Source organism: Mastigoproctus giganteus, chromosome 3 (assembly GCF_048544385.1).
Source record: "Mastigoproctus giganteus isolate SK-2022 chromosome 3, ASM4854438v1, whole genome shotgun sequence".
NCBI classification, from domain to species: Eukaryota; Metazoa; Arthropoda; class Arachnida; order Uropygi; family Thelyphonidae; genus Mastigoproctus; species Mastigoproctus giganteus.
The window spans coordinates 151,628,245-151,653,866 of NC_143577.1; the positions used below are offsets into that span (position 1 = coordinate 151,628,245).

Consider the following 25,622-nt stretch of genomic DNA (forward strand, 5'->3'; position numbering starts at 1 on the left):
AACGTTGATCCATGCGCACCAGGGGTCCTAGTTTTTACCAGCAAAGCATGTTCCATTATAAGCAACCCATCCATAATGGACTATGCCGCATAGCCCATTACAGATGGAGTGGTCACAATTCAGTGATCACCGAGTGTATATAGTCAGTAAATGATAGGAATTCATAAATTTTAGTACATTGTTTTTTAGCAGTAGAATTTCCGATTTATTGTTTTCTCTAAAATACGGGGTGAGTAATTTCAAGATTGTCAATTTATTATAGTCAATGCGCCTCTATATTGAGGAATTCTTTACAGATAAGTGAAGTACAGTGCAGTACTAAACTGGTAACAGGGAGTGGCTTGGTTACATAATCCAGGGTAACATATGACATCAGTAAGAGTGATGTCACGTCATTGCTTGTGCCTATTGGTTTCAATTTGTGACCTTCTACTTTAGGGAGTACTGTATACGCTTACCGCTTTCTTTACCGTTTATTGTGCAGTGTAATAAAATGTCTATATAAACTTTTAATAGAAAGAGTATAGCTAAATGAATTAAAAAGTGGACAGTGGTTCTTATTAGTGATTTTACTGTAATGCACCAATATGCGAGATGCGAAGATAACTGTCAAAAAATGGATCTACCTTATTCGACGAATTACACGGTAAACAGGAAACTGATCTGGATTTTTCAGTACTCATGAAAAGGAAAAAATATTCGTACTTGTCCCATCTCTTTATCAAATTCGGGAAAATAGTTGCGTAAAAAACGTTTGCTGTGATTAGCATCATTTTTAACCTCCATCAGAAAACGTGGGACACGGAGCAATTTAAGTTGACGAAACGAATGTAAATCATTATGGCAAGGTCAGGGCTGTAGGGAGGGTCAAAAAATTCCCGTCCAGTTCATTAATGGATTTTTGGCATGCAGCCTTTTATTTTCATGCAGTAGTAGTACTCCACGTCAGGATAGTCCAGACTGTTTTATGCGAATTTAGCCACTTGGTTCTTTGAGAAGTTTGCGGTACGATACATCACCACCGCTATTTCTATTTGAAATCTATCTCTAGCATCTCTATTTGAAAATTAGCAACTATTAGTAGGGGCAAATGATGCAAAAAGCAAACTTATACAGCAGTAGCAAAAAACCTAGGGAAAAAAAAATACAAACAAACTAACAACATCTGTCCGTTCCTTCTAATAATCTGTCTAATTCTAATTGATCTATCGCCAGTGAATAAAATCACTTGCATAAGTCCAATGCTTGAATTTATTCTTTTGCTCAGCTCCCAAGGGTGAATTTCCTTATACTGAATTCTGTGTAAAACTGCACAAAGTCGTAGAAATAATTAAAAACGATTAGGCAATTGCATCAACTCGTTCCTTGTATCACATGCAGTTGCCAATTTCCTTTCCAATACAAAAATAATCTGTTTCGTGATGCAGCGAGGTGGGCGTAACTTTTTTTTTTTTTTATACCATAAATGCCGCTTTTGATGCTATTAATCCTAAAGCTATTCTGGTATGTTGCTATGTTTTCTTACATTTCTCTGTAGTAGCAGAATTAATGAGCAGTCTGCCTTTTTGAGGTCTTTTTAGGATCGCAGAAATTAATACCTTTTTTCATAACTAAGCCGTCTTTCCTCTCATGCTCATCTCAAAGAACGGCTCTTTCATAAAAAAAAAATATATAAGAATAAGCAGACATATATAGAGTAACATTTTAATAGATATATCTGCCTACTCTTGTTATTTTTGTATCACTGAAAACTAACCATTTTTAATTGGGCGCATGTTTATTAATTTTTTGTCGTTTTTGTCATGTCCTGAATTGATTCTGGAAGTTCTGCCCACAAATTGTGAAGCATTTGCGTATCAGTTCATACAAACAAGCCGCTATATTCGCCTGATTTTTGGCGTATTTGCTACTGAGAATCCTTCCCCCGAGTGTTACTATTCTGTGTACAACCACAATTATCAACTACGTATAGGGATTGTCCATAAATTGATCAGATTCCTCTAGCACCAATGTACGACAGAATCTTGCAGTTTAATGCTTTTTTATATTTTTTAAAATGTGGAGATGCTAAATACAGAATATCTGTCCTTAAACTGATGCCCAAATAAGGTGATGGTCACTTCTGTAGCCAGTTGTTTGGCGTGAGGGTAAATAAGTAAACGTGCTTAGAGTGACCGTGGTTCAAGCCCGCGTGACTACTTAATATGGCGTGATTTCTTGTATTTTATCTACCTTGTGAATTCCTCTGGACTTCCTGGAGTATAAACCGAAATTTTATTTATTTTTAATGTATTTATTATCTTAACTCTTATGCTTGTTCTTTCTACATTCATCAGTCTTAGTATAACTTCATAACATCTACAATCTCTTAGCTCTCGACAAATGGCGCATCGGATATTATTATAAATCATGCGTGACATATCTCCCCCTACAATAATAAATATTTATGTTAGTACATAATTATAGTAAAATTAAACGTGATATAAATTAAAAACTGAATATATACTTATGGAATAGGATAAATGGTTAACTTTTGGTCCTTCGTTGTGTATTCCGTGCGTGTATGCTGACCGATGACCGCTTTTTTCAGTAAAAGTGTACCTTATAAGGTATAACTATATTATTATTGAATTATTTTTTTTTCTTTTTGCTCCGCCTCCATATTAATTCAATTCAGTTTCTTTAAGAAATTATATCTATCGATGCCCATTTTAGTTAATCAACGGGGCAAACTCGGACCATTCAGGCCGTTTTGGGCTTTTTAAAAGATTTGTTTATCTGATTTGGAGTAAACCTGCGGGGAATAATCATTTCCAAACCCAGAGGGCACCCAATGCGGTTTAAACGAATAATACGAGAAGGGAAAGGCACTTTGTTGGCCTTTGACCAACAGAACCATCCGTCCAACATCGGCCCGTTCAGGTAGCTTTGCAGCAATGCACATCCATCCTGTAGACTGTAGTTATCGGCCAATTCCCGTTCCAATCTTCAGGTAATCAATGATGTGTTAATCCACTCCAAGCAGAATTGTTTTAAATAACAGCCGTCGCAACGTTGTTTTGGAGAACCGCTTTCAGTGTGTTCTACACCACGAAGTACTGGTTCGAAACTCGATTTTTGCGCGCTTCCACTCCAGAGTTGGTAACGAAACAGTAACTACAGTTCGTATCGTACTTGCGCGTGAAGCACCGAGTTAACATCGGTCCAAATGGAGGAAGCCATCACAGCGAGAGTAAAGTAACAGTGTCCTCTAGCGGAAAGCTTCGGAAACAGTTCAGTCGGGAGAGGGGGAGTGGACGTAGCGAGCTCGTGCTACCTGATACGTTATTTTGTACAGCCAGCTGTTCGACCTTTCGTTCTGCCACACATTTTGCCAACCAACTCGTGCAGCGTTTTCCCGCCGTCTCTATGAAATGTCCAGGAGAAGGAACAGACGAGGGCTGACTGGTTACGGTGAGTGTGATCCGCTGTTTTGATGTACGAAAACCGATGGGAAAAGTTCATTTCGTTTTTCACTGGGGCGTGCGCTTCTCCTTCGTTACAGTCGGATGCGCGTGCGCGCGTGATGCTAGCATTAAGCGCGTGACAGGGTGCAGCGCAGTGCGTGACTCACATGAGCGATGATTCGTGCCAAGAACCGAACGGCGAAAGTTATACTGTCGCCGTCAACGTTGTGCCGGAGGAGAGTTGTATGGAGGGGAGGAGAGGGGGGAAGAGCCCTAATCTGTACTTTGCCCTAGTTTCTGGTGACAGGTTCCCCTTCACCTGTCGATTTTGCACGAGCAGCATTTCCACCCACAACCTCTCAAGGTTGCAACTCCACCGTGCCTGCAAACAGCGCGTGGGAACGCAGTTATCTTCAAACACCATCTCTGTCTCTCTCTCCCTCCCTCCCCCTTGTGTGCATTTACCTCTACATGCTCTTCTACGTGCGTGCGTTTACGTGTTCGCGTGAACTGGCATACATTTCGTCTGTCATTCGCCAATATCCCCGCGTGATTTTAATTTAGCTATGACGTGTCATTCCACGTGTTTATCAGTTAGGTACGAAAGGCGCCTTCTTAAATACCAGCGTGTTAGAGGAGGCAGAGGGTATTGATTTACTGTTGTTGGTCGTGTTGCCGTGGATGAAATATTTGCACCCACAGACATCCGTCTTTTGCATTTCGAGTGTCACAACTCTGCACACTGCAGAAGACGTGTGTTTGTTGTATGACGCCACCGCAGGAATAAGATGTTTCCACTCTGAATCTTGGACCGCCTGAATGTCCGCACGTTGAGACTACCAAGACGCAAGTAATTATCGATTTTGAGGGGAGGTACGAATTTAGCAGTAAATGACGCTGACGTTATTCGATAAAGAACACTCCAGAAGAAAGTTTAGAAATGAGTTCTTGAACTCTTAACATCGCATAGAAAACATTGTTTCGTACACGCATCAAAAACAATCAAAAGAGCTTGCGAAATATTTTAATTTCACAATTAAAATATTCCACAATTACTACAGTGACAGTACGCGTCAGTAAAGTTTAAGCACTTTATAAATACGGCGCTATTAGGCTTAAAAACTTGAGTAACATTTATCAGTTTTTTGAACCAGCGCAACTCATTTATTTTCAAAACTTATTTTTTAGAAGCGGTATGGATTTAACGTAGTAATGGTGCTGTACTTAATACGACTTAGCCGAGTGGTCAGGGGCGAGACTGCAGAAACCCACGCTTTGAGTGGACAGTGCTTCAAGCTCGCATGACTGCTAAATACGGTTAATGATTGTAGTCGTCAAAATAATTAAACTACTCTGACCTAGAACAAGCAAGAACTTATTTTATCAATAAGTAATGTCGAAGAATACTGAATGAAGAATTTGGCAAAGATACCATAAGACGGACTCCTGCTGTCTATCAGGTGTTGCCTGATAGACAGCAAGAGTTCGTCTTATATTTGAGGTCACATGCCATGAGTCTCATTGGTTACAGTTATGATTCACAGCTGTCACTCAACAAATCCCGTAACTTTTCTTTGCTTGACGTAAGAGATGCTAAGTTCAGAAGAAAACAGAACACCGTTGGTACGCAGTGTTGGCAGTGCAGGGTCCCCTTTTTGTACCTTGGGCCGAGGAATAAAATAATTGAATTCTGTTTTAACTATATTTTTTCTAGTTCCTGTTTAATTGTTGGCCCCGAAAAACTTTAAGCCCTAAACATTGTGCCTGCAATGTCTAATGAAAAAGATGGCCCCGTGACAGTGTACTACCAAAAGAACGATTCGTTTAAAGTTCGATCACGTGTATTGTCGCAACAAACTGCTTCCGTCAGAAAACAGTGACTGGTCGTATCTTGACCAAGACATTGCCAGAAATATTTCGGATTGTAAGAAGCTTTCCATCAGCCATTAGAGAGATCGTTAAACTTTATTAGTACACCACTCGCTTTCAACCTGACGCATTGGTGTATTCCTTACATTGGTTGGAGGTTTAAAATACACTGTAATGTATAATATTTAAAAAATTAGTTATCAGTTAATTAAACTCAGAAATGGAGGAGAACGTGGTGGATGCCACCTGTCTGTCCTCCAGCGTCCTAGAGCTGTTGTGACCACCATCGATGTCACTGGAAATTGGTTATATAATTCTGAAAGTACGCAAATGTTCCTGACTAATTGATATCCTCCACATGGTTAGTGTGCAAATAAGATATACAACATCACATGTTGGAACGGCGCAATATACTTTTAGTTTTCGACTTACAAATTCCTCTGACCTCATGGCTCTCCCGGAGTATAAAGTGAAAAATAATTATCGAAACGTACTCGATATTTTGGTTCGCCAACGGAACAACTTAAAGCACGAAACTTGACCTCCTTATCGAATTTCAAACGTTGTCATTTGACGTTGAGACAATGACTGAGAGCGAGTGAAATGTTTAAAAAGATAATGCAAAGGGTCACCTGACCTCATGTAGGTGTATACTACGTTCTGTCTCTTGATGTCGCGGAAGCACGGGACATTAACTTTGTCTAATCGCTAGATACGTGAAAGGTCTGCTCTGAGAATACTTCAGGACTGATTTGGAAAGCTAAACGGCCATGACAGTTAATAAAATGGGGCACTGAGTTGTAACGGATCGCCACGTTTTTTTTATTGCGCTGTCATTTAACGTGGATAGATTCTGGGGGGAGAGGGTTTTGACAGTTATACAGGGTTTCTCTGCCGGGTTTACGCTGGTGTTAACAGTAAACTTACAAAAAACATTACTTGATGCCATTTTGAAATGTGGTTTGCGTTCAGTGTGAGTGGCTTTCTTTTGTGTGAGCTGAATAGACGAATCCGTTCGTAAGAACGGCGAAAATTGTTGTTGGAGTGCTGGAATCATAAAATGTGGTTAGATGAATTGCTAAAACAATGACGGATGTATGAAGGTGTGGAAGAAGCCACATGAAACGATGAATCCAAGTGGTATTTTTGTGTGTGGAGGGAGCTGTTTCTGTACCAGTGCACAAGTTGTCTTGTTTATTCTGGAGGGATCTTAACACCCGAAGGGAATATTTGAACAATCTTGTGGACGAGGTTCATACCATAGTGCAGCCACCTACCCAGGCCGCAGTGGACTTTACCAAGGCGGTAATGCCGCAGTCTACTGGGCATTAATTTTATGGTGAAGGCATGCGGATCACTCCAGCAATATGCAATGTCTGCCGTGTCTCGTACAGTCACCAATCTGGATCGTTAGAACGACGGATCCGACTTCGGGCTCGGTAACTAACACTCTTAACAGATATAAACGTTCTTTTCTAGCAGGGAAAGAATAATTTGACCAGAGATATTGTTTAAATTTAGTGGAATCCGTGTTATGCAGTAACACCGCTAAAGGTGGACCTAGTTTTTTTAATATCTTGTAGGCTCGTATAATGAAACTGGGTTCTCTTCCTGTAATTTTGTAAGTAAATAAATGTCTGTCATGAGTAGATTAAAAATATCCTTATGCCAACGTTTTCAGCATGATGTAGGTTGCTACATTTCTCTCAATGAGGTTACAATATTCTTGAAAGAGCATTTTGCTCGATCGTTGTATTGGGTCCACTCAAGAATTCGTTCCACCATTACTAGCAGCTTTGGATAATTTGAAACGAAAAGATATGCAAGCTATTGGACAGGTTCAGAATGACATGCTACGAAATGTATGACTGGAAATAGATAATCGCATCCGTGTTGGCGAGCCATATATTGACCTGAATTGCTATAAAAAAATTGCTTTTTGTTTTTGAGTTCCTTTATTAATGAAACTTACTTTTCGCTATATCTGTTAGTTTTTCATAATATTTTTAATCGGGAAGTTCATTTTTAATCACCGAATTTTAATCAACTAATTGAATTCCTTCTTTGCTACAGAAAATTAATGATTAAAACAGCTGATAAAACTGCCACGGTCGGGCAGTGAAACAGTATTGTCCAGCCTTCCTCCACTGTTGTATGCTGCAGATATCTGGGCATTGGCAGCCCCCCCCCCTTCACTATTGTTAAACCAGTGTTTGGATCTGAGTATTGGATCCTAAAGTAGGCCTTTCATATGCTGCCGTTCCGGCTCCGGATCAGAGCCATAGTCAAATTCATAAGTATTCTGGAGTTCCGTTAGTTCTGTTTAGCTTTACTTGTGTCTCTCCCTGATGATTGAGATGGGCCTGGAGGATCTCAGCGGGTTATTTCTGGTACACAGTTGTGCACACTCCCAGTTGACCTCCTCCACCTGTTTGGACCACTTATTTTTTTCCCCACATTAGATATTATCTCTCGCTCAGGATTAGGATACTGACTTGAAGTTTGTTCAAGATGGGATATACTGACAGTGAATGCTTCTGCGAAGGTCCACCCCAGCCATTACCCATAACCGAATCATATACGTATTTCCTCTCAATCTTGTTGGAAGATGTATGCTCCAACTCGTTCAGAAATTGAATCTGGAGACAGAATTTGCATAATACTGTTCCTTAGATCCAGTCGTCTAGGCTGCCTGGATAAGTTGAGGCCCGATGTTCTGTTATAGCTGATGTTGTTGTTATTATTTATTAATTTTATTATTGTACAGGTAAGGCTAAGTCTCATTTTCAAAGTGGGAATGAGCAAACCGGGTTTGTTACTAAAGCATCTGTCTCTTATTGTCAAGGTCCTTCACCACATTTTTTATGTGAATTATTCATCTCATGTGAAGTTACATTAGCCTGTAACTTCACATAACTAGCAAACCAGGCTGGACAGCCTGGTTTGCTAGTAAGGCAACAATCATTCAATGCATGTAAAGGCATATTACATATACTACATGCATATCAATTCTGAAAATAGGTGGCTGTTAATTTAAAATGTATGATAATTAATTCAAGTACATATTTTACGGCTTGGGAGATTGAGGGCATTTTATGTAAATGCGAAGAGGGGAAAGAGTAAACCAAATAGGACCATTGCTCAGTGGTCACGGCACAATCACAGATAACCCAGCCGATATCTGCTGAGCTGATAGATTCTTTGTATCGATTTTCACAGTAGAAAGTCCTCTTCGGGCTGGGGAATATTGTGCTCGTGTACATTCGAATTGCAAGATATGCGATATTACAGAAGAGTCTACCATAAAAGCGCTCGCTGGAGCACAGTTGATATAATATCCGTCCACTCCATGTGGGGTGAAAAAAATCAGAGTTCGAACCTTGTCGATGACGTGAGAAATTTTTATGCGGGGCCGTTTTAAAATGTGCCTCAATTAGTCGGTTTCAGGGGAAGGTAACGTCGTTTTATCGTTTAGGAACTAGGCAAATCGACCACAGAATACATGCAATTTACAGACACAATATGATCCCTCATAACCTTAGTTGCTTTGACACTTAACACGCACTACATAATAATTACGACAAACAGAAAAACTCAGTTTTAAGGTTGGTAAAGCCATAGATACTATGCTATTCACCTAGTTATACACTGAGTGATCACTGAATTATAACAACCTACCTAATACTTCGTAGGTCCTCCTTTTGCCCTCAGTACAGCAGTTCCGACGTGGCATTGATTCCACAAGAGGTCGGAAGCGTTCGGGAGGTATGGCCAACCAAGCTGTGTATAATGCGGTCAGCTATGGAGGTGATTGGTGTATCCAGACGCCTGATATGCCTTTCCATAGTGACCCCCAAGTGCTCTATGGGATTGATATCGGTGGAGTTCGGAGGCCAGTCGATATGCTGGAAGTCAGAACTGTGTTCCTTAAACCATTCCTGCACAACAAGTGCCGTTTAGCTCTGCGCATTGTCATCTTGGAAGACACTATCGCCATTCGGGAAAAAAGTGTAACATAGCGGGGTGTACACAGTCAGCAAGCAGTTGACAATAGCGGAGACCACTGATACGTTGTTCCACATGCACTAGGGGTCCAAGTTCCTGCCAGTGAAACATGCCCCATATCATACAACCGCCACCACCGGCCTGCACTTTTGATACCATGCATGATGGATGAAGAGCCTCATGTTGTTGACGCCAAATCCATGCACGACCATCCACGGTGTGGAATAAATAACGTGACTCATCCGACAAGCACATCTTCCAGTCTTCTAACGTCCAAATTGCATGCTCTTTGCACCGGGCAAGTCTTTTACGCCGATGAACCTTGGTATAGCCCATACGTGCGATGCATGGTCATGCCAGATGTCATGGTTCCGGGTTGGCCCATGTTGTATTGGGTAGTCAACCCTTCCACAGTGCTGCGCCTATACGAGTCGTCTGACCCGGCGCTCACCTTTCGCTGACCTTTGCAGTTTTGCCGCCGGGTCGTTGTTTGACCATTTTGACGTCAGTCCTGGTACACTTTAACTACGGCGGCTGTGGAACACCCCACCAGTTAAGCCGTTTGGGAAATCGAGGCACCAGTTCGTCGATCGCCCACATTCTGTCCTCTATCAAAGTCCGATAAATCCTTCCTTTTACCCACCATGCTTCGGAATTTTACTACCTACTGAATCACTGACACCTCATATGCCACGGAGGTCGACTAACTCCACATTCTCGTACCTCACGTGGTCAACGGGTCGCATTCAGTTTTCATAGGGGTGGTCATAATTCAGTGATCACTCAGTGTGTAAGATTCTGATGTGGAGTATGCGAAACGTTTACGGTTAATGTTGAATTCATCGTTATACGCAGTTAATCTAATCCAATGTGATTAGCAAATGTGGAGAGGCTAGGGATGTGATGAGTAACAGACTAATCCAGAGGTATGCAAAGTTTTTAAATTTCGCCTTCACCCTCTTAATTTTCATCAAGTTCAATCTCCTTCCAGAAAATGTCAAATAAGTAGATCTGACAAATTTGGGCTAAAAAGTTCTTGATAAAAACAACACCCTCCCCTCATAAAAAAAATTCGTCCCGCCCACACTTTGGAAACCTGTGGGCTAGTCAGTTTGAACTAAGCAGTAAGGAGGGTCAAGGAGTCTGTGATCAAAGAAGTTTATCTTGAGAATAATACTCTAATGCAGGGAAGTCCAACCTTTTTTGACTACGGGCCAAAACAGATATACTGCTAAAGGTCGTAGGCCACATGGCCTCTCGCGGGATGTGGGCCGCAAAAGGTTTTTGGGAATATAATTTAATTTTTGTCATCATCGTGTTTATATTTCTAGTTTAATTTTCTTACACTTAATAATTAAATACGAAACCATGTACATGTGTATATGTAAGGGCGGCACCTAGAACGTTTGTTCAACTCTGCCTCGTATCTTTATGAAGAACGGTATCACTACAAATGGTCCAAATATGTGTGACGTAGGTTTGTGTGTATTATGTGTGTGTGTTCTGTTGTTAATTAAATACGAAAATACAACAATTATTAGGTTACTATATCTGCTAACTCCCTCGGTTTACGACGGATAATCTGTATATTTGACTCCGTCTCGCTGTCGTAGCGCAGTTTATAATATAGAATTACGAACCTTCCCCCGTATGACACTGCTTATAAGAAAGGAAGAAAAAAATTTTAGCTTTGGCCTTCTAACTGATTTGATAAATCATACATTTGATCTACCTGCTTTCAAATCCGCCATCTCTTACCTTCAGTCACTCGCAAGAACAAAAAGATTACCCCTAAACGAGATCCAACTTACCAAATAAAAATGAACAGAGTAACAACAAGTTGTCAAATTGAACAGTTGGCTCTGATAGCTTCTTATCTTTATTCATTTTAAAGATCTGAAGCCCATTCTTAGTAGAACCACTGCTTTGTAACTTGAGATAACGAAGTGTTAGATTCACTTGTAGACGTGTGAAACTAACGTACCGTTAATCTAATGGAACAGCTTATTTATTTCAACTACATGTAGTCCATTGTTTTAGCCATTAACATCAGCTTCTATTTAAAAAAAAAAATCTAGGATGCAGTTATCAACAAAGAATTAAACTCCAGCCTACTCGACACCTTATTTAAAGTCTGACATGTCTTCATAAAAAAATAATAAATATATAAAAAAAAAAAAACATCAGCCGCATGCCTTGTTCATTCGATACTCTTCGTTCCTGCAGTTTATTTATTCGAGAATAGTATTTCAACAACTGCTCCAAAAAATCAAAGTTAGCCTTCAACAGGGGTTTATTATTTGCCAAAACTATTTTCAAATTACATGAAATAGACAGAGTATGCCTTTCCGTTGGAACCTTCTCTGTTCTGCTGTTTACACCACACTAGAACCCTTATACGCTACTGGACTTGTCCTATGCGGGCACTATGAAACTTTGTCTGCTGTCTACAGCATTCCTGCAATTCAGAAGGACTAAGGAAAAACTGAAAAATATCGAACAGCTTCCGAATGATTGTGATCACTATTAATAAATCTCCGAAATCACATCTACAAGGATTAATTTTCATTACGAAAGTATGATCACGCAGTGACCTGGGTCTAACCTGGGGCAAAAAACCTTGCCTTAATCTGCCAAAATCATTTCAAAAGCTTTTGCTATATTATGAAATATTCTAGATCTGGTAGTGTAATAAACACGCCGGTTCAGTATGTAGAAAGATACATTTCCCCACTTGTTTTGTATGCATCTTCCATGTGGTCATCCGTCCCACTTTACCTTAAAACATTCCTCATCGTAGAGTATTGGGACATCACATGGATTAGCATAGATCCTAGGAATCCCTCTTACCAACTGAAAGTTAGTTGTCTTTGCAAAAGTCAATGCCACCCATGGAAACTGATCCTAATAGAAAGAAACATCGCTATCCTTTCTCATCGTGTATATCACTTTATGGATCAATCTCTGTCCAGGACAACATGCAGTTCTCCAGTCTGAACACACCTAAGTACAAGGTCTAGTTTTCCCTACAACTGTGTAAACATGATCTCGATTGGAGGTTCTTTTAACTGTAAAACATTTAGGATCAAAACAATTCTGGTGGAAATCTAAAACAACTTTCTTAAGATTTTATCACTCTATTCAATGGTGGTTCCGGGGGGGGTAAAGCAGTTTTCCGGGAAACCGTTCAGCTTTTATCATCATCATGCAACAGTAAAAAATCCACATTATTTTGATCATGGGGGTTATAACCCCTTTAGCCACTACCTAGTATCGCTACAATTTCTATTTCTGTACTCCTTATCACGTTATATAGCAGTTTTCCAAAAAGGGTGTGTCAAATTTTGGCATCATATCAGTATTGTTTTCACTCTAATTTCCTTTCGTTGATCAGTTATTGAGTATTAAATTAAAATTATACAGAGTTTATTATTTTTTTAAGTAAGTTATACTCGGCGGGTGTTGAACTCTGGTAATGTTCTTTATCTTTTAAAAGAGCAACTGACGCAGTTGATTTCAGATGGCCTTCATTACACATGTTTAGTACCGCATATCTTCTTTTGCCCTTGTCTGCATGTTTTTAGGCTCGAAACAAAGGAAGTTGCGTACCGTTGCCTTTATCACCAACTTAAGGCGATAAGGAGCAAAACGGGTGATGACGTCGAATAATTTCAAAATTCTGAGTGGTGTGTCGAATTACTTTTGCTCTGCAAATAGTGTCGGCGTCAAAAAAAAAAAAAAAAAAATTAGACATCATCGTTGACTATAAAGTTTGATTCTAGACATTTTACTGTTAAAGGAACCTCAAACTCTTCAACCGTCGCAAAATATGGCGTTTAAAACTATATAAAATTGCGAATTTTATTTATTTATCAAATAACTGATTCGCTGCTATTTATTATTTGATAAATTAATCTACTTATTCTCTTGAATATGGCGGGCCATAGGCCAGCATTTTTAACTCAATTACCTAAAATCAAATCTGCTTTAAATTTGTACTAATCTCAACGTTTTGAGACAGTAATTTGTAAAATTACCTTCGGTGGCCTCCCTCCTGCCTATTGTGGCCATACAGGGGTAAGTAACTGTGTTCAAATAATTGGCCCATGAGATGATTCACTGCAGTGATGTACAACACCGCATCTTTACTGAAATGAATTAACTTGTCAACAAAGTCAGTTAGCCAAATTACCAAGTTTGGAGCAGAACCTGAACAGTTCGATTGACTGCATCGCTCTTAACAAACCGCAACAGTGGCTGTCGGTTCTGTTGAGAAAAGTAGGTCGTTTTGGATAAAAGTCGGTTCCTCTACAAAGAAAATCTCAACTGCGAGTGTCATAAAGAACGTAGGTATAAACAGCACAGTACGATACTTTTTTCTTATAATGTCTTAGACATTACGACACGATGCTCAGCAGAAAGTCACTTTGTAGACTTCATTCGACTCACCAGTCAAGTATTAAGATCCTGCTATCAGGAACCTGTCCAACTACATTCAATATTTATGTAAATTAAATACGAATCCCACACTGTCAATAGAGAAGTTTTAAATTGGAAGTAAGGCAAAAATGGAATCGATTCCCCATCTCAAGAAATGACTCTTAAATATTTCAATGAATATCAAGAAATAGAACACTACCATCTGTCTGGAAACCCAGTTAGTCCTAAATTAGATTTTTCAGATACCAAAAGAAAGTAGAGAAGAAATGGAGCCTTCTTAAATTGTATGCGTTTCTCGAACGAAAGAGTAATACCTGCAGAAGATGCATATTCAGCACGTTCTTCTAGGAGTGTATTAGATCCACGGACCTTTTATGTGTGGAGTCGCATTGATATTACGTTAAAACTCTAACAACCACATCGCTGGTTTTGCCTTGCATCTCACTAGATGTGGTGTTGTCTTTCAGTATTATTTCTTGGAATTTACGTACAAACGTGGAAACCATATAGAATTTTTCTAATTGCTGCTGTCACTCTTAAAACCTGATGGCGGAGAAAATCTCTCCTTTAAAAGAATAAATACCAGCACATTCATAATATTAGGACCACTTAGTGATTTGAGTGTAAAACTTTCTCCAAAAGATTATTTCTAAAGGATTATCCATCGTTAAAGATCCCTTTTGGCACACTAAGCTAGGAAAACGAAGTTTATATTAGAAGTGTTGTTTAACGTTTGTTGTTTAAACAGTTAACAATTTAAACAACCCTCATCATCCCTTAAAATTCTTTATGCGGTCCGAATTTAACATTGATCTACTGTCATTATCCTTTCTCTACTTGTAAGCCTTCTCTTCAAATTGAGCAGTTTATCACCATGCATTATGTATCAAAGCCACGACAACCAATGCCAACAACTTGTATTATTTTAAATATTTTTGCCTGGGGAGTTGAAGGTATTCATTGCGTATTGATGGACTTTCTTTTAATAGCATACTGTTAGTTCAAGTATTTTAAATAACGCTATCCTACTTGTATTATTCATAACACCCCTGTTTATACTCGCAGCAAGAATACAATAAAGTCATTATAATTATGTGATCACTGTGTGTCATGGCAAGGAAATATGCACATCCTATACGATCAGTGAATAAACTAGAACAGGAAGATTAATTCCATCCCTTTTCCTTAACTGCATTTCATGTTTTGAATTCATTCGTTTATACGTCACTGGATTTTCCATGTTGGCAATGTCACAGTTACAAGGTTATCATTCTCAATCGAGTAGACCTGATTACAGTTCCCGATGACGAAAGAGTCCTCCAAATGGGTTGCTCACCTGAATTTAAACAATCTTAAGTGATTATTATTGAACACAGCAGTTGCACTGCTACTTCTCTTGTGGGATTTAGGACTCTACAACTTCTGGTGTTGCCCTTGCAAAGAACCTGTCTGAACTTTCAATATATACTTTTTCATTGTCAAGTTGGAAACAAGATGTAGTTCAAAACTCCTACGCTTGGTAATCAGGTGTTTCGATTACTGCTTACGCTATTATTGTTCATGATAAGTGCCTGAGTATAACATGGAAACAAGGTGCATCTGGAATTTCAGTTACTTTAAATGTTCCACATCTACCTCGTTAATAAGGATAATTAGCCACAATGCAGAATGCCGCCAAAGTAGCACTAGATGAAAAAACATACCTGCGTTATCCAGTTTTTGTTCCATATCCACTTATGGTTTCATCTTTTGAGACGTCAAGTGGCCATTTTGATCGAAATTAATGACGCAATAACAAACCTCGAAACATGTGGTGGGATCACGAACGTTACTGTGATGCAGTTTCCAATCAGGAAGTTTCACTTCGTTTACTCTTAAAATCCTTAAATATGTTTCCCATCTCATTGTTGTAATCGTAGGAGTTGCAGTGGGATTCTTTTAAACAGTTGGCAACAAAATAGAGTAGATTTTATAGATTTTTATGCAATGGATCCGAAACGCAAAAATATGATTCCTTTAATTTGCACAGACACCATCCTTTACATGGAGAACCCTTTAATCTTCGTCCTTTATTGTGTCGCTGTTGAAAAGAGAAAATTAACGCTCTTGGTTAATTCTTGTTTGGAGACGCTAACTGGAATTCTCGTGACCGTAACGATTCCCCTTGTATGGCGTCTTGAAAAATGCTAAACGGATAAACAGCAAATTCAATTAAAAGAAACTACATTCTACTTAGCGGCAAATCAGAAAGTTACACCACATGGATTAGCACGTGCATGCAGAAGAGGCAGAATAGCTACACGCGATAACGATTTTTCATTTGCTATGTAAAGGTTGCAGAGAACGTAAATTAGAGATTCACAAAGAGCGAAGAATGATGTTAGAGATCATTTAGCAGCATCCTACATTATACTCGACAGGTAACTGTCATTACAGTATTGTTTGTATTGCACGGAATTGATCTCGTAAAAGACAAAATAAGCGGGCATCCGATTTTTACATTTAAGTAAGAAAGTCAGTGAACTTCAGCAGGGAAGCTAAAGATATACAAATTCTTTCGTTAATATTTTGTAAATCAAATCAGGTAGCGAACTTTTCATTCTGTTCCAGCTATGGAGTTTTCTTTGAAGAGAAAGCAGTTGTCAGTTCCTCGATAAACTTATTTTTGTCAAGGATATCGATAATTTTACCTGTCTGACAATTTGGGCAGCATTTTAGCTTGTAGCTCTTACACGAAAAATCAAGATATATGCCAGCAAATTAATCCTCTTTCCAAAGAAAGTGAGGGGGGGGGGATGCGGGTCACCTTGGAAATATGGGAACAAATAACTAAATGGTACTTGCGCAGAGGGCAATGGTAACAACTGCATGGATAAACTGTAAATAATGGATTTCAGTTATGTGCTTTCATATTTAGAATTCATTGGAAGTGATCCTCGTATTCAGAAGGTTTAGCATAGAGTTAAGCTTCAGAGTGCTTTTTTTTTTTTTCCTAATCCAGGTCTGTCAGCATTTTGCACATTTGGAATAAATTTTCTTTATTCTTTTATACAAGTAGGGCTGCTTAACATTAATGGGAGCAACCGATGCACAATTATAATTGCATTTTTCCTTTGCATAATTATGCACGTTTAAATTCACAAATGCATAATAAGCATGCATTATTAGAATAAATTAATTTACCACTAAGCTTCGGTTGAATAAGGTTGAGGTATTTTCCATTGAAAATAATAAGACCGATTTTTCCAGTTTTAAATGATCAAACTATGACGTCGAACGGCTTTTCATCAACTTTTTTTAGTTTCCAATCGTCGTGCGGTTATCTGAATATTCCACCAACTTCATATTGTAAGACCTAGATCATATAAATATAATAGAAATATTTGTTTTGCTAAAATAAATCCAGGAAGGGCGATGGAAAGAGGGCATTAAGTTTAAAAATAGTAAGTATTAATATTGGATTTTTAATTTTAATGTAAATAAGGTTAAATTTTGAAGAAACACTGGATTTGGGGATGGGAAAGTTATAGACATATATGTTAAATAGCGGCTAAATGGAAACAAGTAATTTTGAGTAATATAGAGCAAACAGGGACAGCGGTCAGGACTAGGGAAGGAGTGCCATTTGGGAACAGGCGAGAAAGGGGTTGTGAGGGCAAGAACAATAGGACTGTGAAACTGGATTATGAAGCGTCTCTTTTGATCTAAGCCACCATTAGGAAGTACACACGGAATGCGTGGACGTCCAGTGTTCGCATAAAAAGAAAACTGCGTCGGGATGACTGATATTTGGGTAGTTTGATATATTTAGCAGAGAAGGTGTGAACACGAAACTGAGTGTTTTGGAGGTGACCGGCAAACATGAAAAGGGCCAATACTGCCTTGTGAGAAAAATAAGAAATTTCTAGAGAAGGGTTGGTTTCTGCACTGTGGTCCGATGTTTTAGCAAATAGGAAGAATGAAAAAAATTAAAGTATGGGGATTGGTTATGAGTCTTTGGGGTAGGCGGTCCAAACTTGAGGGAAACGAAAAGTTCGGTGGGAGTAATTGAGCAAGTGTCCACTCTGTGGTCTAGGAGAGAAAGTCATGATTTTGCAGGTTGAAGTGGAAGTAGATTTTTGGTCAGATTTCACATCTCGTAGTAGCAAGATGAAAAAGAAAGGGAAAAAAGGGGGATGAGAGAAAGGGGTAATGAAATGTAGAGTACGTGCAGACTGAAAGATGGTTTTTTTTTTTTTTGGAGGTATGGAAGAGTGGGAACATGTGTGTTGAAGGTTGCACAGATAAGTGAGCCAAGAAGAGAAAGCCTGGTCCGGTATCGGAGGGCAGTGATAGTGGTCGGCGTCCCTAACAACGAAATCGCAAGATGTACCTCCGAAGTTCTGCCGTGTGAGAGCCTACACTTGTCTAGGATCCGGCCCGTTGTGAAATGGCCAGTTGTGCAGATAAATGAGCCAGGAAGAGAAAGAAAGCCTGATATGGCAGTGATAGGGTTATTGGCATCCCTAGCAACGAAATCGCAAGATGTACCTCCGAAATTTTGTCGTGTAAGAGCATACACTTGTGTCTAGTGTCCGGCCCGTTGAGAAGCCAGTTGTGCAGATATGTGAGCCAAGAAAAGAAAATGCCTGTCTGCCGCTAAGGAAAGCAGAGTTCCCAAGAAATGGAAGAAAGCCTGAACGCAAGGAAATTGGAAGTAGCGGCCATTCCGGATCTGTTCCCGTTTTTTTTTTTTTTTTTTCTCTCGAATCCTGAACTCAAGGACTCATAAGCTCTGTAAGCAATTGAGTGATGTTCCGTTTAAAAAAGGAACATTCCTGTTTTAGGCAAGTTAGTTACTAAGGTTGAGATAAATTGTGATGAATGTTAATGATTATGAAATAACGTAAGGGTGGTAAAGGGGATGACTAAGATGATAACTAGAGTAATTAAGGTAGAATGGGTGATCTATAGTGAATACTGATTTAAGTGATAAAAATAATTGGTAAATGGAAGAGAATAATTGAGTAACCATTGATTCATATTAAGTAAGACAACTGATAGAAACTGATGTTAACAATTTGTAAATTGAGAATAGTTAATGAGTGAGAGTGTGTATGGTACTAGTATGGTTTATATATATATAGAAATTGATATGCATATATGTAGTTTTTTTTTTAATGAAAATTATACACATGTGTAAATGTGTATAATTTTCATTAGAGGTTTGTAAATTTATTGAAAAAATGTCTTTAATTCTGCTAACACCTGCTTTACACATTCTAGAATTTTCTGTGAATTGCAGTCAGATTTGCGTTTTCTGGGGTGGGCTTGCGACTTCACTAGGGTGGAAGTCAAAACAAAAACTCAACAAAATTTGCATTTTGTTGAGTTTTTTGTTTAAATAATAACGTGTTCCCTCCCCCCCCCCACAATATATCCGTGTACCATAGCTTTGGCTCTAACATAATGCACTTCTTGTGGTGCATCGAGTATAGGTGCAGTATTTTATTCTTATATGGAGCATTCTGTTATGTTTTGTATATTATGACATATATGACGTTTTCTATATTATGACTATTTCTATATTATGACACGTTTAGTTGCCTCCTACAGAATAGGCCCACTGCGGAAACATTTTCTCCAGGGACCCATGCTGGATTCGACGTTCCTGAGGACAAAGCACCATAGCAAAATAGAGCCCACCTCGTAATATGATCTTATGATATAATATATATACTCTTATTAGGAACAGCCTGGAGTTAGGATTTTGGAATAGCCTGTACTTAGGATATCAGGAACTCAAATATTCGGAAAATTTACGTTACTGAGATGCCGAGCATCTTTAATTCAGTGTTCTTAGCTTCTTTTCACTTAATTTTGCTTATTTAAAATAGGTTTTACTTTTATTTATTTTTTATTCTATCCTTCGTAAGTAAGCTATTCGATATGACTTTTCGAATTAGGAAAGAGGTGCTGAATTTGAAGTGCGCGGAGCATCGTTGTGCATTGTAACAGATGTGTAGTGTGCGGGAAGGAAAAATAAAGTAGTCTTTGCAATCCTGGCAGTTGACACCTGATGAGAAGCCGGTTTTGTAAATTGTGTGGGAACATCCTTATTTTGGTTATTTTTTTAAGTATTTATTTCTTATCTATATTTTATTAGTTATCTTCTTTCTGTCACTCTCTCCCTCATTTCTTTCTTTTTATTTTTCTTTCTCGCTTTATATAAATGAGGAAGGAGGAACAGTATCATAAGAGCATGGAAGTCATAGTATGGATTATTGAAAATCCACATGTCGCTATAGAAACAAATTTTAAACATCGCTTCTCTGTAAGCGTGTGGCGGTATCATCGACAATCAGTTGTGATTGGGCCTGTAGATTACAAAATCGTCTTACAGGGCCCATTTACTTAGAATTTCTGCAAAACGAACTTCCCCTACAATTGGAGGATGTTCCCTTGGGTACAAGGATTGGTATGTACTTTCAGCATGACGGACTCCTGCACATGATCACCGTCTGGTGATACAATCTAAATCGAACTTTCCCCTGAACGATGGCGATGGATCGGCCGCGGTGGTCCAGTTCATTTGGCCACCAAGATCTCCAGACCTCACCCCGTTAGATTTTTGTTTGTGAGGATGGATGAAAAGCGCAATATACAAAGAAAAGGTGAATACAAGAGCCGAATTTCTCGCCCGCATTGTGGGTACTGCTGCTCTCATAAAGTAACGCCACGACGGCCTCAGAAGAACACGTCATATTAGCACAAGAGTTGCAAAGTGCATTGAGGTTGGAGGCGGGATTTTCAAACATTTATTGTGAACTGTAAAACATTTGTCAATTTTTTTTTGTATCATTCAAAAAGTCAATAAATACAAACAAGTCATTTATCGTTCTCTAATACCTCTCATAATGGCTTTATGCGCGCCAGTTTTCAAACAGCTGTATCTCTGTCTCCATTGAGAATTGGACACATGTTTATATGAACTTTTTTACACAGAATAATCGATACTATAACCTCTCAAAATATTTACTATTCCTCCTTATATATATGAAAAATTCATGGTTGAACATCCTACTCCATCAGCCCCTAAGACCAGCTGACAATAGCCTCTATTGAAGATGACTTTGGAAATTCTTCTAATCGTGAACGGGATTCGAACCTAGACTTTTGTGTGTCATGCGAACTAAGCTTCCAGAAACTGCAGGTAGGGGGATATGGAAATAGCTATGCCATGGCGTTTCCGGAGCACTAGCTCAAACGCATTTGTTGAAATGTAGCAATAGTTATATAAATTTTTTTTTTTTTTTTTTGCTGATGCAAGCAAGCTTAGCATCAGCAAAAAAAAAAAAAAAAATTACACACACAGTTTATCTATCCGTACCCTCCAAGAGTTTGTCTAGTTCTCTTGAATTTATTCAACCCATCCACTTCCACAACAACAGATGGAAGCCTGTTCTAACAATCAACCACCCGCAGCCTGAAATCAAACTTCCTCACTTCTATCCTGCAACCACCCTCCTCAACTTGAATTTATGCCCCCTTACGTGTGTAGTCTCAGCAAGTGGAAGAATACCATTAACATTCAGCATATTCAATCCATTCAAAGCTTTAAACACCTCAATCAGATCTCCCTGCAGGTGCCTAGTCACGAGACGCTGCAATTTGCATAACTGAAGCCTTTATAGATCTACATCCTTCCTGAAATGAGGCCTTGTATACAGTACTCAAGATACGGCCTAACCATGGCTTTATACAAAGTGATCACCTTATCGTTGCTAACAAAGTTTTTGTATATCATTGACAAAACCCCATCAGTCGCCCTACTAGCTTGTCAGCACTGCTCAGAGAATATCATGTTTACTGCACAATTACCCCAGGTCTTTTTCGTTCTCCTCTACCCTGAGTGTAGTAACAGAGTTGATAAGTTACTCTCAGATTACTGTTATGTTGCCCATGTGCAGTGCCTTGCATTTATCAATGTTAAACTTCCACTGCCATTTCTCAGCCCATCGACCCAATTTTCCTAGATCTTGTTGCAGTAGCTCGCCCTGATGACCTTTTGTATCATCTGCAAACTTACTTTAGACATTAAGCCTGATATACTTTCATCACTATCATTGATAAATATTGAAAACAATAACGGACCCGGCACTGAACCCTGGTGAACTCCACTAATAACATTCGTCCACGAAGATCAGAGCCCATTGATAACCATGTGATGGCGCATCCCTTCTAAGGCAGTCGTGTGTGAAGAGTGCGTGGCTTCTTTGTTCCTTTCCCTCGCGGCCAGAGCAGTGATTGGATTGCAGTTCTTTCACACTGCGTGAAAAGGCCTGTGTTCGAATCCAGCTTGACGGTACGACTTAGTGTGAGCTCACTTTTTTTTTGTGACCGAGTTGGTTGCCCTCGAACAAGGTTCATGGTTTTTCTCTCGGAAACAAGGAATTCTTTTTTTTTTTTCAAACCGCTGAAGAGGCAAAACGACTACAGAAAACACTCGATTTAGAAACGCAGTACATCGACGCATCTGGCTTTCACCACTCCCTTTCCCTAATACAAAAATACGGACTATAGCGGCGGACAAAAGAACTGCATCATTTGTGAATTTTGCAAATAATGTTTTGCGCTGCATTGTGGGTTGCAGAAATGTTCGAAATGCATTTGTTAGATGGGATATATATCTCTGTGAATGAAATCCAATAAAAAGATACCACCTAATTGCCATAAATATCTTCCCAAACGGTAAAATGCGTAATTAATGGAAATATGAGAAATCATGCAAATGGCACTCATAGCAACCAAACATGCATTTTATTGCATTTACGTGTACAAACTGAAATGACAAGTAATGAAATGAATAGTATTATGTACTGTAAATCAACAAAATAAGTGCTCAGTATTTTGTTGTTCCTCCTCGAGCTGCAATTACAGCCTTGCATCGATCTGGCACAGAGTTAATCAACTTTCTGTTATACGGTTGACCAATTTCGTGTTACCACACCCTTACAATGCTCTCCTACAGCTGAATCTTACTTGTTGGCTTCTTCTGAGCAATTTTAGACGACATTATGTACCAGAAATTTTCAATAGCGTTTAAATATGGACTGTTGCCGGTCCAGTCCAACACTGTAATGCCAGCATTTCTGAGGTATGACTGCACCTTAACGGAGAAAAACAAGGGTAAACGTTGGTGTAAGTATGTTTTAAGTCTTGTGAAGACAAACTCCTCATTAAATCAAAATAGTATAAAACTTACCAGTTGTTGTGTGGCAAGGTGCTGAGTCCTATTGATAAATGCAGTTTTGGACGTTTGTGTGGTGATGTTTAATAACGGGTTTCAGGAACTCCTCCAAGGTAGCAGTGTAGGTTTCTGCATTATCGTTCCGTTAATAAACCTCAGACCATCTGACCGGCGGGTAACTTTACAGTCTGCGTTATGCAATCAGGTTGGTATGCCTCGATTTTAGTATTCTGACATCCGAGCCATGCAGGTTGAATTTTGATTCGTCAGAAAAGATGACGGTGTCCTGTTGCTCTTTTGTCCATGAATTTGTCTAGTTCTCTTGAATTTATTCAACCCATCCACAACAAAAAAGATGGAAGCCTGTTCCAACAATCAACCAATGAGAAAGAAGCAAGTCGCTTCTTTCTCATTTGTTGGGTCAACGAAGGCTTCTTCTTGGGCCAATAGGCATGCAGACCGCATTCCGAAAGCCCCCTTTGGATAGTTCGTGCACTTCTTTCAACACCAGAGGCCATCTCAAAGTCCAGATTTAGATCAGGAGCACCCAGCATGGTGATTACGAAGACAGCCGTTTTCAAATATCGATCTTGGGAAGGCGTAGTCACTCTGACGGCCTGATCCAGGTCTTCTCTTCATGTGACCAGTTTCACGCTTTAATTTCAGCATACGGGTTACTGTTGACGGTGGCAGCCTATTTTATCAGCGATAGCACGCGTAGAAAGCCCTTCCTGGGAGAAAGCAACAAATACACTTTTATTTCTTGGTGTCAACTGAACATAATGGAGCCATGCTTACACCTCCGCAAAACACGATACTGAGCGTGTATACCCTTCAAACGCTGTATTTATAGAAACGGCTGATGCAATTACTGTCTGATGCAATAGAAGCATTATCTGACGCAATACCTTTGCTGTGCGACAAACAATCACTGTAATCCAACAATATCTTATACGTTTCACTGCAAACGTTTTTTTTTCTTTCCCCGCCACTGTATATAGTAAAGATAGCTAATTATTGCTAGAACCTCAGCTTTTAGTTCATTGACTTTCAGCGGCCCAAGTGCTTTTCACAAAAGTTGACAACCGAGTATGTGCATTGGCAAGGTGATTAGTTTCTCGCACCGTATCACCTCTTTTCGGTATTGTTTCCGTGTAATAATAATTGAATTATTCATAGGAAATAACGGTCATCAGCCCTCTCTGTTAACATATAAAATCACCGTCCTCCCCAGACAAAGTTAAAAACGCCTGGGTTGAAATCCCGTTAATGAAGCGAGGAATTTTTATGGGATTTTTTTCACGACTTGGCTGAATTAGAAAGTCTTAGGCGTTGGTCGCCTGGTTTTATCTGCCGGAAGCTCGGGTTCATCCTTCAGCAAACCGGAAAATCGACCACAGAATGCACGCAATTTACGCACACGATATACTAACACCTCATAGCCTTAGTTGCTTTGTGGTTCATCACACATTCACCGCGCAGCCTCTGTAGTGGTGGTGGAGAGGGACCACGAGAGAACTGGAACCGATAGTGTGAATGCTATTTACGCTTACCAGGCATTTATAACCTGGTGCACCAAGTTTAGGAACATGGGATGGCTGCAGACTCCACTTTCGTAAAGCGCACTTTACAAAATACGCATACTGCCATCAAGTAAAAAGACTCCAGAAAACACTTTCACTGCAGGTAGGAAATACATGGTCTTACGAAGTCTGTAAGTTAGACAAGGAAAAAAAAAAAAAAACATAGGAACTCATCTCTTGGCAGCGTGACCAAGATGTCATATTTTGCAGCTTAAGTTTGCTTTTTTTCCTTTCTCCTCCCTCCCTCCCTGTTTCCCTTCCTTCTCACTTGCTCACGTGCACACAGTATCTCGTGCTTTGTATGTAGCTTGCTAACTTGAAAGGGATGGTTTCGGTATTTCCTGGCACTTTCCATTCCCACGGCATGTGAGTTGCTGACCACGCCCTCTGCGCCTCTAGCTCGTGATGTGCGCGCCCGTGCGTGCGAGCACGCAGGAACACTGCAGCAGAACGAGACAACGAGGTGGTAGTCATTGGGCACCTGTACATATAGTCAATAGAAGGTGTCGTTCTCGGTGTGCCCCAGGGCAACGGAAGGAAAGGTCAGGTGAAAACCAATCCAACCGTTTGTCACAATGACTTGACGTGTTTGATTATGGCACCAATATCCACGATAAATGAATCTTTAAATCTCGCTGCTTATTTAATCAGTTCGTGCAAGCGCAATTAGTAGACTGCCTCAGCTGCGAGAAAATATAAGGACAAAGGCGCTTACGTAACTCAAGTGTGTCGCCATCAGAGAGAGAGTCGGTAAATTACTTCTCGGTAGTTGACTAAAGAGTCCTTCTAAAAATAATACAGCTAGTGTCGAAATCGAAACGTTTTTGTTTGTTTCTCTTCTGTTAATATCGCTCAACATCAGCATTCAATTTATGATGCGTGTCATTTACTTCTTTATATACATTGGAGATTCAGTAGTCTTCGATTTACGTTGGGAATGTGTTCCTGGCGACGTATACTGAAACAGCGTAGTGGGACATATGGACTACATTTTATATACTGTATTTGGAAGTGGAGATAAATATTAATAACCATAAATAAATGTTCTGT

At 39.4% G+C, this 25,622-nt stretch overlaps 1 protein-coding gene across 1 annotated transcript in view; it reads left to right on the forward strand.

Moving 5' to 3' along the window:
- Nucleotides 1–3,340: 3,340 nt before the first annotated feature.
- LOC150088330 (uncharacterized) overlaps nucleotides 3,341–25,622 on the forward strand; it is a 243,664-nt gene continuing 221,382 nt past the window's right edge. Inside the window, exon 1 of the mRNA XM_090370125.1 lies at nucleotides 3,341–3,453. Within this exon, the coding sequence (XP_090226251.1) occupies nucleotides 3,414–3,453 (40 nt within the window). The 5' untranslated portion in view covers nucleotides 3,341–3,413. The remainder of the gene's footprint in view (nucleotides 3,454–25,622) is intronic.